The sequence below is a fragment of the Gamsiella multidivaricata genome (genome assembly GCF_025024155.1).
Source record: "Gamsiella multidivaricata strain RSA 2152 chromosome Unknown BC939scaffold_11, whole genome shotgun sequence".
Classification (NCBI taxonomy): domain Eukaryota; kingdom Fungi; phylum Mortierellomycota; class Mortierellomycetes; order Mortierellales; family Mortierellaceae; genus Gamsiella; species Gamsiella multidivaricata.
Window position 1 is genome coordinate 186,698 of NW_026251719.1, and position 15,585 is coordinate 202,282.

A 15,585-nucleotide genomic window follows, 5' to 3' on the forward strand; every position below is an offset into this window, starting at 1 on the left:
CACAGCAACGCATAGAAATATTATTAGTTTAGCTGAATTGAGTTATGCCATAAAATACGGATCTCTGTCCCGATCTGAGATCTGTTGCAGGATCGGGATCTTTGCTGACTTAAATTTTTTTACGCAAGTTTGCGCCTCACTTTGAGATAGACTATGCTTACATTCATTCGTAACTCTCTTGACGATAAGCAGCACACGCACATTCTTTCCCGGAAACAAACACTCATCCCATCCAGAAACACATCCGCACATTCACCCATATCCACAGCATATCGATTTCTTGCCGATCTAAGTCCTTGCACAAGCATGCATCATTCGTATCATCCGATCGTTCGTGTCGCCCGTACCATTCGTCTTTCCGATTACACATCCAAAAAGAAAGGGAAGAAAGAAAAGGGAGTAAGAAAGACGGTGTAGCAGGGGGAGGACACCTGCTGGGCCTGATCGATTTTCCTTCCCATCTGGGCATTTGAACTGTACGTAAGGGCATTTTTGCATTTCCATGCCCCTCGCTGTCTGCTCTCTCTTTCTCTCCTTTCTCACCTTCTCGTCGTCCTCAACCCTCCAATAATTAGCCGTCCACTCACCCTCGACCGCACACTTTCCTCGATCCCCACCCGCATTCACTTCCCTCATTCTTCATTCGCTCTGCTCATCTCCCTCTCCCTCTTCCCTTCCTCCCTTCTTTATTTGTTACCATTGCACTGGCTGCCTTCTATACCGGTCGACCATCGGACCCATCGCCCCTTCTTTTTCCCGCACACTCTCCCCTCCTCCACATCTTTTCCTTCTTTTCCTTCTTTTCTCTCTGGTCTTCTTCCCTGGCCAACTACCTCCTCCTCTCCTCTGCCGCTTCTTTTGCACGCAGCCAGCCAACCCCATGGTCTAGCCGCTAGTCTGCCGATAAAAGAGAGTCGTCGCAATGGATCCGCGGCAACGGAACTTTCCCTCTGTCGCTCAGAATGCAGAGAGCAATCTCCCGTCTCTCTCGCCGCAAAAAAGTCTCAGTGCCCATCATGATCGTCACTTGCAGCCGAATCTCCCTTCGCCAACGCGCACCTCAGTCTCCTCAGCCTCCTCCACCGCACCGTTCCTGCAGCAGCACCTCTCCTCCTCCCATCCAAGAACACCGTACTTAAGCCATCACATTCCATCACCTACACACTCCGCCACCCTCACCAGCCCATCCTCTCGCTCACTACAGCTGCGCCGACACAGAGATTTAGACCGTCTGGAGGACGTTCGCTCGTCTCGACATTCGACTCCATCATCCACCTACGAGAACCCCACTCAGACTATTGATCCCTGGCCCCAGACCTATTCTCCACACCCTACCTTCAACGTCGCCTCCACCGCGACCTTTTCCACTCACCTAAGCCATCCCTTTGCGCGCCCCGTCGTTTTTGATCGCGGCGCCTATGATCGCCCTACCCTATACAACCAATTGATCGGGCCTGGGGCACCCAATGATCCCTATATTGATCCTCATAAAAAGCGATCTTTCGGGAGCCACGAAGTGTACTATGGTTCCAATGGATCTGCGTCAGTTGCCTACGACGATCAGGAGATCGCACGGTTACGAAGGTTGTCAACAAGAGAAAACAGCGACAATATCACACCCCCATGTTCCTCTTTGTATCGTCATGGCGATGATATACACTTTGCAAACAGAGGGGAAGCATGGCAGCACGAAACTCGGGAGAGGCTCAATGATGATCTGGAATATGGAGATCACCGGGGGCGACTCATTCCTGGTACAACGGCAGTATCATCATCATCATCAACAACAACAATATCTAGTCCACATCCCCATTATTCTTCAAATCTGCAATCGCAACTACCCTACTTGAACTCAAAGCAGATGCGTGGACACTCTCAACAGCAACAGCAACAGCATCAGCATCTACATCCGCGCCCGCATCCTCATCCGCACGAGTCTCCGGCGATGTCGCCACGACAGTCGGGCTCTCAACTTTCTTTGGATGTCACACCCACGGACAATGTCAGTGCTCACAATCGCCGTCATACTGACCGATTGCAGTCGCTTGATCGCACACATCCTCATGCAGTACTGGAGCCAGATAACGAACCACGCAGGTCCCATCCACACCAACCACATCCGTGGACACAATCTTCTTCCTTGGAGCCCAGGGCATCACTGGCCTCTCCATTGCATTCAAGCCTTTCCTCTTCCTGCTTTTCATCGTCTCAGCCCCAGTCGCAGCACTTCCCCCAGCTCTATACCTCAGGCCCTGGTTCCACAACGCATGCAGGAGAGAAGAGTGCACTTGACGGCATTTCATTTCAGCAGCAACAGCAGCAACGTACGCATCTAGACCCAAATGATTATTCGCACAGCCTTAGCAGCTCCAATTTGGAGAGACTGAACCGTCCTGATTGCCACGATCATCGCGATCATCGCGAATGTCGCTCCTCATCTTTATCTCATCCTTACACTCACCAGCATGATGCAGAGCCCCCTTTCATGCCCCTAGGGTCTTCTCCTTATGCCACACAGCCGTACCTTCATGCAGATCAGGCCCAGCAAAAGCATTCTCGTCCAGTTCATAATTCCAACCAGGCTAACGCTTACCCTCCACCCAGTGAACTACACGACCAGTCATACTCTGTTCATTCGACATCTGTCCCGTCGTCTTCCACTGCTCTACCCTCACATCCTCCTCCAGCTTCACCAAAAAGATCACCACCAATTGAGATACCCACGTCTTCCGGGGGCGGATTTAATGACCATAGCGAGGGCCCAAGACCACATCGCCGCCAGAATTGTCATGAGGACCAAGAAGATACCGAACCCGACAGCAGCAGCAGCAGCAGCAGCAGTCTGAGCAGCAGTCAGGCGCAATGGCAGTCTTCCTCGAAAGACATGGACAACATGAACTACAAATTCGGGACAGATATGCCTACAACGGTCGATCTCAAGTCTGCAATCGAAACCTGCGACATTCTCTGTCAGTTTGCACTCCATTATGCCAGACAGGACCCGCATGAGACCCGGGCCCAATCCAATGCTGGCGAGGAGCGGGATTCTAATCACCGTGCCAACCTTCAGACCATTCGAAACTTGAATTCAGTTATGCTGATGGGCGTCCAGGCCACTAGCCGTGAGGGAGCTGATGGACGGCCCCGAGCAGGGGATAATGAGCAACCAGGTCGATCAGGCGATGCTTCAATGGCGGATAGTGGCGACGATGGTAGTGACAATGACGAGAAGTCTGAACTCAGTTTCGGAGCTGGTCCGCCTTCGAACGAGATAGTGCACGAGCTGGCCAAGGCTGCGACGTCTATCTTTCAGCTTGGAATCCGTATCAAGGCTTGGGTGAGCATGTCGCCTAAGGAAAGGGAGCTCGATGAGGAGATTAACATCATTCGAGGCAAGCGATGCCTCTTCATGGATGGTTCAGCCACACTGCCTTTGCCCAGTCTAAATCTTCATAATTTCAAAGGCGAGCAGGATCTTGCGCAAGGGCAAAATGAGTTCAAGGGTCTGTATGGCCGATCCAAGAATGCGAACTCGCCATCGTCTGTTTCCGGACTCAAGCGACTTAGAGATAGCAGCGCGGATCCGCGGATGCAGGGCGAGCGCGAGCGGAGTCATTCACAGTTCAACACGCCTATGGGTCCATACAAATCGATTGTCTCTCCACAGGGCGGATCAACGTTGGATGAAAGTGGCCTGACGAGTACAAAATCGACAGGCAGCATCAAGAGCTTGATTTTGGACAGCAGTGATGGGACACAACAAAAATACCGCAAACGAGCCAAACGCATACACCCGCCCGGACGGTGCCTGTCATGCGATTCTTCAGATACACCGGAGTGGCGACGCGGCCCCGAAGGAGCACGTACCCTGTGCAACGCCTGCGGTCTCCGTAAGTTGAAGTTTTTTTTTTTTTTTTTTTTTTTTTTTTGCTGTGAGAGCTGAACGGTTTGGCAGCAACGAGCAGGACACTCATCTTTACATATTTTTTCTTTGCCACCAGATTATGCCAAGCTACTGAAACGCCAGCAACAGCAACAGCAACATCAGGAGCAACAGCGACAGCAGAACCAGCTCCAGTATGACGATCAAGGAGGAAATATTAGCATAAGCAATGTTATCGGCAAGAGCCTTTCTCGTATTCGGCTGCAAGCTCGCGATGTTCAGTTTCAAAGGCGACTCAAGGATGGTATATTCACAGATGGAGTGTCGATACCAGAAGCAGCATCATCGTCATCAACAGCAGATCTGATGGATCAAGACTATCAAACCTAAACCCGCCATCACTACCAGTAGCGGCGGCATTGCTATCAGCAGAAGCCGGCCTGGCAAAAGTACCATCGACTCAAGTCGGCTAACAAGTCCTGACAAGCAGCAACATTTTGTCTTTGTGTTTCTTTGTTCTTCCCATTCGCTTTATTCCTCTGTTTCATTCTAGCATTATGGCGTTTTCTTTTTTCTAGTTTTGTTACCACTAACGAATAACCGTGTACTATAGTTTTATTTATAATCCTTCCATTGTCATTTGTTCACTCTTTTTTTTTTCTGTTCTCTGTTCTCTGTTGTATAAATGAAGCGAAAGAGAATAATATTTCACGATACCCGTATTCCTTTTGCTGTCATATCAAGAAATGTGCGTTTATTTGGGATGCTGGTTAATGAATAGTTCGCTGGAAAGAAGCGATGCAGACGCGTCAAAAGGATCATATTTGCATTGCTTAATAGCAAAGGGCATAGAACCGTGCCTGGCAATCGTCTTGAGTGGCTATTAGAAAAAATAAACCGCCACCACCAGAAAGACTCGGTCAGCATGATGTTTTGAATGGGATAGAGAAAGAGGCCCTTGACAAAGAAAAAAGAGGAGATGACAGCTTACATTCAAGACGGTTACCCATCAGCCCGTTGACCAACACTGCAGGGCAAGCACCCTGACTCTGGACCTGTTCACCGAACCAGCTATGTTATTTTTCAAATCAAGCAAAAAAGATATCGTAAGCATAAAGTCCGCAACCACGCATTCTCCGGTATCAATCCACTGACATTATCCTTTTTTTTTTTTTTTTTTTTTTTTTGAGCCATTCCGCGTTCTTTGCTTGTTTGCTTGCTTGCTTACCTCTTGATCCACAATCTCTGATCCGAAAACAACCCTAAAGAGCTAAACGCCTCCCTGAATCGATCAACATTCGTGCCATCGACCAAGGCCAGCTCCGATCCACAGGCCACACACGCCTGGAGGGCCTCCTGATAAGTTAATGGACTCTTGATCAAGAAGGATTGCATATCTGGTAGGTACACTCGATCCCTGGTCCTGCATCCTGGCCCACCTCCACTTCCGCTGGCGATGTTGTTCTCAGCGGTGACGGTACCGAATTGCGGTTGCTGTTGCTCGGCTTGGAGGGCGAAATTGGCGTAGGGCTGGAACTGACCGCGGTCGCTGCCTTGGCGAGATTGCTGGGTGTTACCTATTTGGGAGTTCCATTCAAGGTGTGATACCATTGAAGCGCCAGCAGGGTTGTGATTAGGGTCGAGATGATGGTTTGGGTCGTTGCGTGCGGGGTATGCGAAATGTGAGAGGATGGATCCACCTTGTACGCCGCCGCTTGAGAGCGTTAGGGCCAGGAAAAAGGCGGCAGATAATGCTGTGATGGATGTGTATATGGACTTCATGTGTTTGTTTGCTTGCTTGCTTGGTATCTTGAAGGTGGGGTTGCTGTTGTTTTGTCTGGGGTTAGTTTGAAAAAGGTGGAAGCGATGGGTTCTGTCGAGTTGGGAATGAGAAGGTGATCAACCGCCGAAGGCGTGACGGCCTAAAACCAATCCCTTTAGGGCATTTTTAGCATGAGTGCAGAACGATGACAAAAGAGCTGCTGCTGCTGAGGCAAGCAAGCACCCCTAAGAGGATGCGATCGATAACTTTTGGCAATGCAGTGTTCCAGGGTCATGGTGTCTGTGCGGGAATGTTGTTAATTGCTTCAACGGCTGCTTTCTTTGTTCGATGCCAATTGCTCTATGTTTTTTTATTTCAATGAATATGGCAAATGAGAAGAGGTAATAATTACAGAAATCTATACATTTCAGGGGGGAGAGGCAGAGCAAGCAATGGGGCAGCAACTACGAACGGAAAACGATCAACGGAGAGCGTCCCTGGGCGCTCCTGACAGATCCATGGATAGTTGCCCACGGGGTTGAGCAGGATCCATGTCGCGACGTGCCCACTTTACTTTCCAAGTTTCTTACGCAACGCCCTGGTTCTCTTTCGTAGTTTCTTGTACTTGTGCTTGCGCATCTTAATTCTCCGTTTGCGCAGAACACTTGTCATATACATAACACCTGCATGGCTCAGGGACGGATCCATAATCGATTCTGCTGTCGCTGATATTGCCGCTATTGATTCTCCTGATGTTGATGCTTCTGTGTCCTCTTCCATATGGCTCAATTGCCCTTCCTGTCCCTGCTTATCGGCCATGCGAAGGAACGCATCGATCGTCTGGTTCGCATCCGTAAGAGAGGGAGGCAAACTCGCCCAAGCAGTTGCTGTTGGTGTCACCAATGCTGATTGAGATAGTGATGTTGGAGGCGAGTATGGCTGAAGAGTTGAAAAGTAATTGGCAAGGTCATACACAGGATCTAAAGGAAAAAAAAAAGAAAGAGACAGAATAACATTCAATTAGTATGGCTGTCGATCTAGCAGGTACAGAATACACCATGACAATTAACATAGGGATAGCCAATGCCGCATGTTGTGCGTATAGATAATGCGTCATGCCATATTGTGTTAATTCGCTCCTATGAGCCATCGATCGTTTAGTGTCACGAGTCGTATGTTGGCTCCTCCCCCGATAGAAAATAGAAGAACGGCTTCCTGGCCAGATAAGGGAATCCACCCGTGCATTAAACAAAATGGAGTTCTGGGGTATGAACGAAGACGCAAGGAAAGCATTTCTAGAAAATATGGCTTCAAAAGCGCACAAATAACTTGCCTTCATAGTCCTCCTCGTTCATCAAGTTACTGCTGTTGCTCGTAAACATGGGTCCGTTGGTGATCCCCAATAAAGGGCGGTGGAGTGCAAAGAAGGAGCCGTGAGCGAGATCTACCCGGTGGAGCTCGAACGAGGCATTGACAGGGGCCTCATTCGTTGTGATGGGTTCCATATCCGCATTGTTGCTGTTGTCATTATCACGGCTTGAGGAGGACGAGGATTGGTGGCGGACGGTGCCAACAAAGACCACTGGACGGACAAAGTGTGCGATTCGCCGGTCCCTGAGAGCTGATTTCAGAACAGAGATTGGCGGAGCACCAGCCCGCTTGATGAGTCCTGTAAACATCGAGTCAGCTATTGACTATGCAGCAAGGATAATGGGAAGCTTTGAGTTTCGGCGTACTTGTTTGTGCTGATGAAGTGGTGGAAGTGATTTGGAAGGATGTGAGATGAACAAGCCGGACCAGAAGGGCAAAGGCATTCTACGGGGGACTATGGTAACGTGATTATTCAGCGCAGCTAAAATGTTCGTTATTTCCTGAATGCCTTAATGGTGCTCTTCCCAATTTCCCAATGTTACCAGGAATATGACAGAGAACTGGAAAGGATAAAACGGCAAGATGTGGCAACGGCATGGTTCACGGTGCATGCTCAATTGGCGTTGAGTGCGTATATGCGTATGTGTTTGTGTATAGGTCGTTTTTTATGTTTTCACTTTGATCGGTGTATTTTATGTGAACTACAATGATAGTACTCCAGATACACAGGTGATGATGATGCTCCCATGGACCGGTTGCTGTTGTCGCTGTTGTTGTTGTTGTTGCTGCTGCTGTTGTCGTTGTTTTTTCCTTGACAGCAACCAGCATGTCAGCAGAGAGAGTGGGGGGTGAGTATGAGCAACAAAGCAACACAAATCAGTCGGCTCTTTATAACCTTCCTTGCAGGTTGTGTTCAACCCTTGTCTTGACTTCCTTGACTTGACTTATTTTCGGCACATACACATACAAACCACAGGGGAGTCTGCCCCTCTCGACAACATTACATACGCCCGACTGCTTCAATCTCCCTGTCTATTTTTTTTTTTTTTTTTTTTGTATTTTCTGTTTGCCTTTCCATTTTCTCCCTTCTCTCGTTCCCGCTCTCTTCTTCTGTCACTTCGTCCCTGAGTAAAGGATTCTTTCAGCGATTTTTTTCATTTGCGAACCAGGATCATTCGGCCTTGATCCGGCACCCACAAGGACATCGAGCTTAATAACTACCAAGGACAGGATCCTGATCATCGGATTCAACATTCAATCGAACACTTTTTTTTGTGTACTCTTCAAACCTGTCCTGTCCTGTCCTGTCTCTTCCGCCTAGGAAACAGAGGAAACCAATAGCCAGACTTAAGCAAGTCCATATCGACGGCTCTTCTTCTTATCGATTATCAACTAATTCGACTTGTTGACCAAAGGACTTCAAACGACGACCTTTTGTTGAAGGTGCAGATATCTGGATGGCAATGACTACTTCGCGGGCACGTTCAGGAAAGCGAGCAACAGACTGGGCAGAATTCTACAAGAACGGACCTCCTCAGGAGGTCATTGTTATCGATGATGATACTCCGCCCCCTTCGTCCTCATCGGCATCTTCAACGTCCTCGCGCCACCATCATCAAGTGCCTGGGAGCAACAGTGCCAACGGCAGACATTATCATCATCATCGCAGCTACCATGACCCATACCAGCCTGGCTCTTCGCCCCGATCACATGCGATGCCGCCGCCGCCAGCAACTTACTCACATCACTCCAACCACGCTGACCAGGGCCCGCCAGCAAACGGCCACAGTAGTAATGGGCACCACTACCATGCTTACAATACGTCGACACCCATGGCACCCGCGATCTCGGACCCTGGGCCTGGTCGTACGCTGAGACGGTCCAACAAGCGTCTGCCATCGACGGAACTGATCCCAAGAGGACCCAATGGATCGTACTCACACTCAACAAGCCAGCAATACCATCATCAAGAATATTATCCTCCGACTGGGGACCATGATCCGCGGCACTATGGTTACCAAGACGATCCATACTCATCTCATCATCATCCACCTCAATCTCATCACCATTATCAGCAACATTACCCACCTCCACACCGCCACCAACAACAAGAACATCATCTACACCACGCAACTAATGGATACGTAAATGGCTATTACCCTCCGCCGGGACCAGCAATGAGCTCGATACCGCCAGCAAAAAGGCGGAGAAAGTCTATTTCAGATGTCAAGTATGTCGGCCCGCCACCTCCTCCACCTGCGTCCCATGGGAACCATGGCTATTCCGGATATTACCCTCCACCAACCAATGGACCTAGTGTAAGCAATGGCGCGCCTGCGTCGAATCGGGACGTAAGTTTGCAGGAATCTTGAATGGCGTAGCGTTGTAAATTTCTATCGGCTTTGCTCTTTTGAATATGGGCTATCGCTAACTGGGTTGATGGTGCTCTTCGCTGATCTTTGTTACTTTAGGCGCTGCCAATTATGCCCACATGGGATGACAAGGAAGGTCATTATATTGTTGTGCCTGGCGAAGATCTCACGTCCAGATGTAAGTTAGGCCACCTTTACTCATTTCACGTCGCTTTTTTCCGCAAAGAAAAAGTCCCATGGGATTTACCTGGTGCGGATGAAATTATTTGGCGAGGCTATTATGAGGAAAGGGGTCCTAACTATTGCTTTCGATACCTGCTTGCACTAGATAAAATCATTCGCCTTTTGGGACAGGGTACATTTGGAAAAGTCGTGGAGTGCTATGACCGTCAGACTGGAATGCATTGCGCTATCAAGATTATTCGAGCGGTACAGAAGTATAGGGACGCCAGCAAAATTGAGGCTCGAGTCTTGAACACCCTCAAGCGGAGTGATCCGCAAAACTCCTAGTAAGTATAAGAACAGTGTACTGTGATATTACATTTTGGATAAATTGCGATATCGTATGAATTGAAATCCTCATCAATTCCTCCTTTCCTTCATTACCTTCTAGTAAATGTCTTCATTTGAACGACTGTTTCGATTACAGGAATCATGTATGCATGGTGTTTGATCTATTGGGTCAATCCATATATGACTGGCTCAAAGACAATGCGTTCTGTCCGTTCCCGCCCAACCAGATCCAATATTTCGCCCGCCAGCTATTCAGCAGTGTCGCATGTAAGGCTGCGGGACTTTTAGCTTGTTCGACGAAGGGTCCGGAATCGCTAAAACGATTACCAATCGGTGGTTGTTAATTCTTACTTCATTTCATTTCTGCCCCTTACAGTTCTTCATCGTTTACGACTGGTTCACACGGACTTAAAACCGGAGAACATCCTGCTTGTTGATGGTGATTACCGACAAGTACCCTACAAGGTATGTCAGCTTCCATTTCTTTATCTGCACCGCCATATGCACAGGGGTTTGTGCTAATATGAAGTGCTCTGTTCTTCTTATATTTGATGATTAGAAATCGTCGATAAAAACGAGAAGAGTTCTTTTGGACCCAGAGATTCGGTTGATTGATTTTGGAAGTGCCACTTTTCAGGATGAGCATCATTCAACTGTCGTATGCACACGGCACTATCGTGCACCAGAGATCATTCTAGGTAAGCGCTCTGTGCAACCGTTGTGCGATCAATTGCCTTGCCTTCTTTATAAGCAATTCTGATTGTACTTTTGCGCGCGAATGAAACTAATCTTCATGCATTAAACATTTTATCGATGTCGAACAACTAGGACTCGGATGGTCATATCCGTGCGATATTTGGTCTATAGGATGCATTCTGGTTGAGTTTTTGACAGGCGAAGCGCTATTCCAGACACATGATAATTTGGAGCATTTGGCGATGATGCAGGCTGTACTGGGACCCATTCCCGACAAACTAATTCGTGCATCCCAGTAAGTCCTTGGAAAGTGATACAAGGACAACTCTCAAATGATAGGGTCATCATATCGTACGATGTTAATAGTTCGTTCGTTCGTTGCTTTATTTCCTTGGTTGATGTAGCAAATCATCGCAAAAATACTTTGTTCAAGGACGATTGGACTACCCGAACGAGGAGACGAAACGTAACAGCCGGAAATATGTTAAAGCATTGCGGCCATTACGTGTATGTGTACCCATCCATGTCTTGTTAATCCCCTTATGATCCCCTCGTACCGTTCTTCTTGCTAAAACTGACATTGTTTTCGCTTACATGGTTTATCAGGACTATGTGGTATCGCCGGATAGTAGTGAAGAAAATTCGGCTTTTGCACGCGAGTTCTTAGATCTACTCAGTCGGCTGCTGGCATATGACCCTGCAGAACGAATCACAGCTGCCCAGGCATTGCGACACCCTTACTTTAATTATGTCGTGAACGAGAACGGGCAAGTACTGGGGGTCAAGAAGTCGTCGTCGACGTCTTCTGCGTCCTCGTCTTCTTCGAGATCATCCGTAACTGCGGTATAATGTCGGTGTTGGCCAGACTCTTGTAGCCAGCTTCTTTTTTTTTAGTTTTTTTTTTGACTCTTTTTTCTTTTTTTTTTTTTTTGCCTTTTTTTTGGAGGGCCTTGTGGAGCCCTTTAGACCTTTTAGGATCCCTGTTGAACCTTCCTTCTTTTTTTTTTTTTTTTTTAACTTTTTTTTGCGGATGCGGATACCGGAGGATATAAGAAGATATAGAGACAGACCCTCTTAAACTCGGATACTGGCATCCAGCGAGGGGATCGTAATAAAACATGTTCCTACTCAGCACAACACATGTTCTCAGTCGAATTGTATCGAGGCGCTCTACCCGCAGTAGCCATTATTGCATTCGAGTTCAGAAGGACTGAACGCGGTATTCATTGACCATGTAGACCATAATTTACATGCCTTGGTATTCTGACAGGGTCGACCCTTGCGTCCTTGTCTGAATGTCTGCTCTATTCTAAAAGCTGCTTCGCCCACTTCTTGCGTGCACAAGACCTTCAAGCAATTTGCTAGCCTGAAACAGAGTAGACAAGGCATGCATGCCTGGAGCATTATAGATATTTATCCTAAAACGCCTCATTCACGCGCTATTATTAAAAAATCATTTTTTGTGGATAGTACGCCAACAGGCTTGCGTCTTGTGCTTACTTTGCTGTTCCTCCAAAACAGCTTCAACAACGAAGCATCTTCTTCTTGCTATTTCTCGTTTTTCAACGATCCAGTACCGTCACGCTCTCTGGTGATCACTCGGTGATTTTTGGGATATCATGCACGAGGTTCCTCACAGTCTCATCTTTGGGTTAGGACCATGGACAGAAAAAAGTGGCCGCAAGATAAAAGGCGAGAAACGCAAACGAAGACCCACAAAGTTATCCTTTGAATAACTAAGGAACATTCAGAGTGGTGCTTGCACCATAGGGATTACTCTTTAATAATATCGCGGGTCTCCGGTATGAAAAGACAGACGAAAAGGGACCATAGATCTCAGTCGTTGTTCATACGACCGTCCGATGAGTTATCTACTCCTAGATGAAGACGATGGACTCCTCGGATCAATGCCAACAAAGGCGAGGTGATGCTTTTGCGAGACCTTTAAGAAGAAACGCGGCCTTGACAGGTATTTCGCCTTGTATGTATTCTCAAGGTCGCGGTTCAAAACCTCAAGTCTTCAACTGATCCGCACCATCAAACGCGACCAGACCATCATCCTTAGTAACAAGACCCACCTTCATGGTGGCGTTCAAAATTGATCCTGAACCAGCGGCTGCGGGCAATGCGTCCTTCGCGCGATTTATCATTGACAATTACATCTTGGACAAGGACCGACTATGTTACCGATAAGTGTCCTGATCCTTACCATGGCGGCGCCCCAGGCGAGGGAGATATATAGCATAATTCGAACGTTGGCATTGCTTTGAGTCCCAGCGTATTCTCTTGGCGGCCTTCACGAAGCCGTCTGATTCGAGAATATGGATGCCATTACCGACATCGAGGACCAATGAAGCTATTGTTTGTCTTTCCTTAGATCTATCTCTTCACTTCAAATTGCCCCTCTTTCCTAAGTTTCTATTCCCTAGTGGGACGACTTGGTCGAAGCCGCGAGTCCTGCCTGCGTGTTTCACGAGCAGAAGAGTCGCGATAATAACGTTTGTGCTCAATATCCACCCGAGCCTTAATGCCGAAGGCTATAGCTGGCACCGCTTCGCCAACACCAATCATGTACTGATCCCGTACTCACTAGGTACCATTGACTTTGAGTCCAGGAGGGAGACGAGGCTATATGAACCTGTTTTTGCGGTCGCTTTTCGAGTTTCAATGATAAGTTGTATTTTCAGAAAGGAGAAGGGCGTCAAGGCGTAGAGAGACATGGGTCTTGATACAATAAAGCGAAGCACGACGGCTTATTCCAAAATACATCCTGCACTAAGCGTACAAGCGAGGACTCACTCCGGAGATGCGATCTGTCGAGAGGCCAGGATAAAGCTGTTGCAACAGGCGATCGTTGCAGAGCTCCTTTGTAACAAAAGGCCATTGGTGAAAGCAGCAAGACCCACCCTCGCCCTCCACGCCGTGCGCGTTCAGTTGAGTCCTGAGGACTGGTGTATCGTATCTGATGCAAGGCGTAAACATGAAGGGGGATAAGGTTGCAGGGGAGGGGAGAGCGTATTGATAGAAAGCTGTGTATTTTTTCAACAGATTATGCACCTTCCAATTGTTTGCGCGCATTTTCCAATGTTGCCTAACCTGTTTTTAAGGTTGTTTGGTTGCGCAACTGGTTCGGCTCCGATTCAGTGGATTTCCTACCAGATTTTGAAACGACAGGTCGGGTCGCGTTCACATTCTCTTTTTTTTAAATTACGCTTTTTATTATTTTATACCTCGCTCTAAAGCTGGTGTCATGAGTTGTTGTTTTTGTTTGTTCTCTTTCTCAAAAAAAAAGTTATGGTATGATATAGTTGATGGTTGTGGCGGAAGTAGGATGATGTGAAGGCTAAGCGGAAAAAAGGATGGAGGGGTGTATATGCATGGGGTTTGTTCAAAAAAAAAAACTAAAAAAAAAATAGAAAGGTAGGGTAAGGTAGGGGGGTTGGTATGACCGAAATTGTGAGCCTCGCTCTTTTTTTTCTACACCTTTCCGAAGAAGGTCTTGCGGCGCTCAGCGCGAACGTTACGGGTGCGCTGGATGACCATGATGTCCTTCTCGCAGTAGGCCTGGTTCTCAAAGTTGTAGTAGATATCCGTCAATGGGGTCTTGCACTCTACACAAGAGAAGCATCCTGGATGGAATCTCCAACCCTGTATTGAAAAAAGCAACAATAAAGAAAAGCTCTTAGAAACCATACACATTGCAGGAAGAAGGGACACTGAAGAAGAGAGATGATGAATAAAGGGTGTTTGCTTACCTCCATAGTCTGGGCACAGGGTCCCTCGATAGGCTGGTCACAGCTCTTGCAGAGCGAGTTGTTCAGCTTGTGGTAATGTCTCCTGCAGTAGGGAGCATCTCCGTAGACATAGAAGCTCTTGTCCGGGAAGGGCTTCCTGCAAGTTTGGCATCCAAAGCAGGCTGCGTGCCACTTGCCCTGGAGCTTGCCGTCCTGTGCACAGACTGCCTCCTTCTCGACTGGCAATCCGCAGGCTCTGCACTTCGGCAGGAACAGCTCTCCAAAGTCCTTAGGGCAGTAAACTCGTCCGTTCTTCTCCACATGGCCTACGGACTGCTGGATTGGCTTCTTGCACTGGTAGCACATCAAATGGTGCTCATGCCATGACTGGCCCAGGGCATACACAGGAGACTCGCCCTGGATGGGTGCCTCGCATCCTGCACAGACTGCAGCACGGCTTCGAGAGGGTCGCTCCGATCGCTGGGCATCCTTTTCCATATATCGCTGATAATCCTTCTCGCACAGCAGACGACCTTCGTATTCATGGCCATGGCGAGCGGACTCCAGCGGTCGGCGGCAGCGGGCGCATTTGAAGCACTCTGGATGGTAGTCGCCATGTGACATCTTGATCACATCCGCAACCTCTTGAGGCTGAATATCGTGCTTACAGCCCTCGCAGTGCTGGACAGCGCCACGACGGTTAGTCGATCGGCTGCGTGTTGTCGAGCGTCCAGAAGTAGTCGATCTCTCACGATCACGCGCACGTTCACGCTCGCCACGTTCTTCTCCGCCACGCTCACGTTCCCGATCACGATCGCTCCTCTCGCTACGATGGCTGCGCTCTCTGTCCCTGTCCGATCGATCTCGGTCACTGCGCTCTCGGTCGCGGTCGCTGCGAGGTTCACGATCACCGCGATCGCGTTCACTTCTCTCGCGCTCCCGGTCACTGCGCTCTCGTCCTGAGCGGTGGCTGCGAACGCTATCTGATCCACTTCCGACCATGGGCAACCCTGGTGTAGGTGGTGGAGAGGCGGTATCGCGGCTTCGACCGCTTCCAGACTCGGGCAGATTGGGCCGAGAACGAGAGCGGTGAGAGGATGCTGGGCGAGACGAATCGCGCGTCGAAGCGGGCATGACATTGATTTCCTGAATCAAATTGTCCATCAGAGCATCGAACTGATCTCCACTGGCCTTTCGTGTTGGTGGTGCTCGGCCTGCAAAGACGTAAATAAATCATAAAAGATATGTTAGAGG

General features: G+C 48.5%; 5 protein-coding genes across 5 annotated transcripts; 2 read left to right on the forward strand and 3 right to left on the reverse strand.

The window, feature by feature from the left end:
* Nucleotides 1–922: 922 nt before the first annotated feature.
* Nucleotides 923–4,273, forward strand: BC939DRAFT_500219 (uncharacterized protein; the record flags this gene model as incomplete). The annotated part of the gene is made up of 2 exons (XM_051560019.1): nucleotides 923–3,890; nucleotides 4,002–4,273. 2 exons carry the CDS (start codon nucleotides 923–925, stop codon nucleotides 4,271–4,273), a joined length of 3,240 nt encoding a protein of 1,079 aa, XP_051415447.1.
* Nucleotides 4,274–4,600: 327 nt separating this feature from the next.
* Nucleotides 4,601–5,982, reverse strand: BC939DRAFT_441693 (uncharacterized protein). Its single transcript, XM_051554278.1, has 3 exons — nucleotides 5,112–5,982; nucleotides 4,875–4,954; nucleotides 4,601–4,763 (listed from the first exon to the last, which is right to left on the reverse strand). The coding sequence occupies exons 1-3, from the start codon at nucleotides 5,663–5,665 to the stop codon at nucleotides 4,717–4,719; spliced, it is 681 nt and encodes a 226-aa protein (XP_051415448.1). The 5' UTR covers nucleotides 5,666–5,982; the 3' UTR covers nucleotides 4,601–4,716.
* A 7-nt stretch (nucleotides 5,983–5,989) lies between these two features.
* On the reverse strand, nucleotides 5,990–7,419 carry BC939DRAFT_441694 (uncharacterized protein). Its single transcript, XM_051554279.1, has 2 exons — nucleotides 6,979–7,419; nucleotides 5,990–6,625 (listed from the first exon to the last, which is right to left on the reverse strand). The coding sequence occupies exons 1-2, from the start codon at nucleotides 7,322–7,324 to the stop codon at nucleotides 6,216–6,218; spliced, it is 756 nt and encodes a 251-aa protein (XP_051415449.1). The 5' UTR covers nucleotides 7,325–7,419; the 3' UTR covers nucleotides 5,990–6,215.
* A 2,080-nt stretch (nucleotides 7,420–9,499) lies between these two features.
* On the forward strand, nucleotides 9,500–11,446 carry BC939DRAFT_393635 (kinase-like domain-containing protein; the record flags this gene model as incomplete). The annotated part of the gene is made up of 8 exons (XM_051552097.1): nucleotides 9,500–9,566; nucleotides 9,717–9,897; nucleotides 10,002–10,168; nucleotides 10,278–10,416; nucleotides 10,481–10,599; nucleotides 10,730–10,892; nucleotides 11,002–11,127; nucleotides 11,230–11,446. The coding sequence occupies 8 exons, from the start codon at nucleotides 9,500–9,502 to the stop codon at nucleotides 11,444–11,446; spliced, it is 1,179 nt and encodes a 392-aa protein (XP_051415450.1).
* Nucleotides 11,447–14,074: 2,628 nt separating this feature from the next.
* BC939DRAFT_393638 (uncharacterized protein) lies at nucleotides 14,075–14,955 on the reverse strand (the record flags this gene model as incomplete). The annotated part of the gene is made up of 2 exons (XM_051552098.1): nucleotides 14,075–14,245; nucleotides 14,353–14,955. 2 exons carry the CDS (start codon nucleotides 14,953–14,955, stop codon nucleotides 14,075–14,077), a joined length of 774 nt encoding a protein of 257 aa, XP_051415451.1.
* Nucleotides 14,956–15,585: the final 630 nt, after the last annotated feature.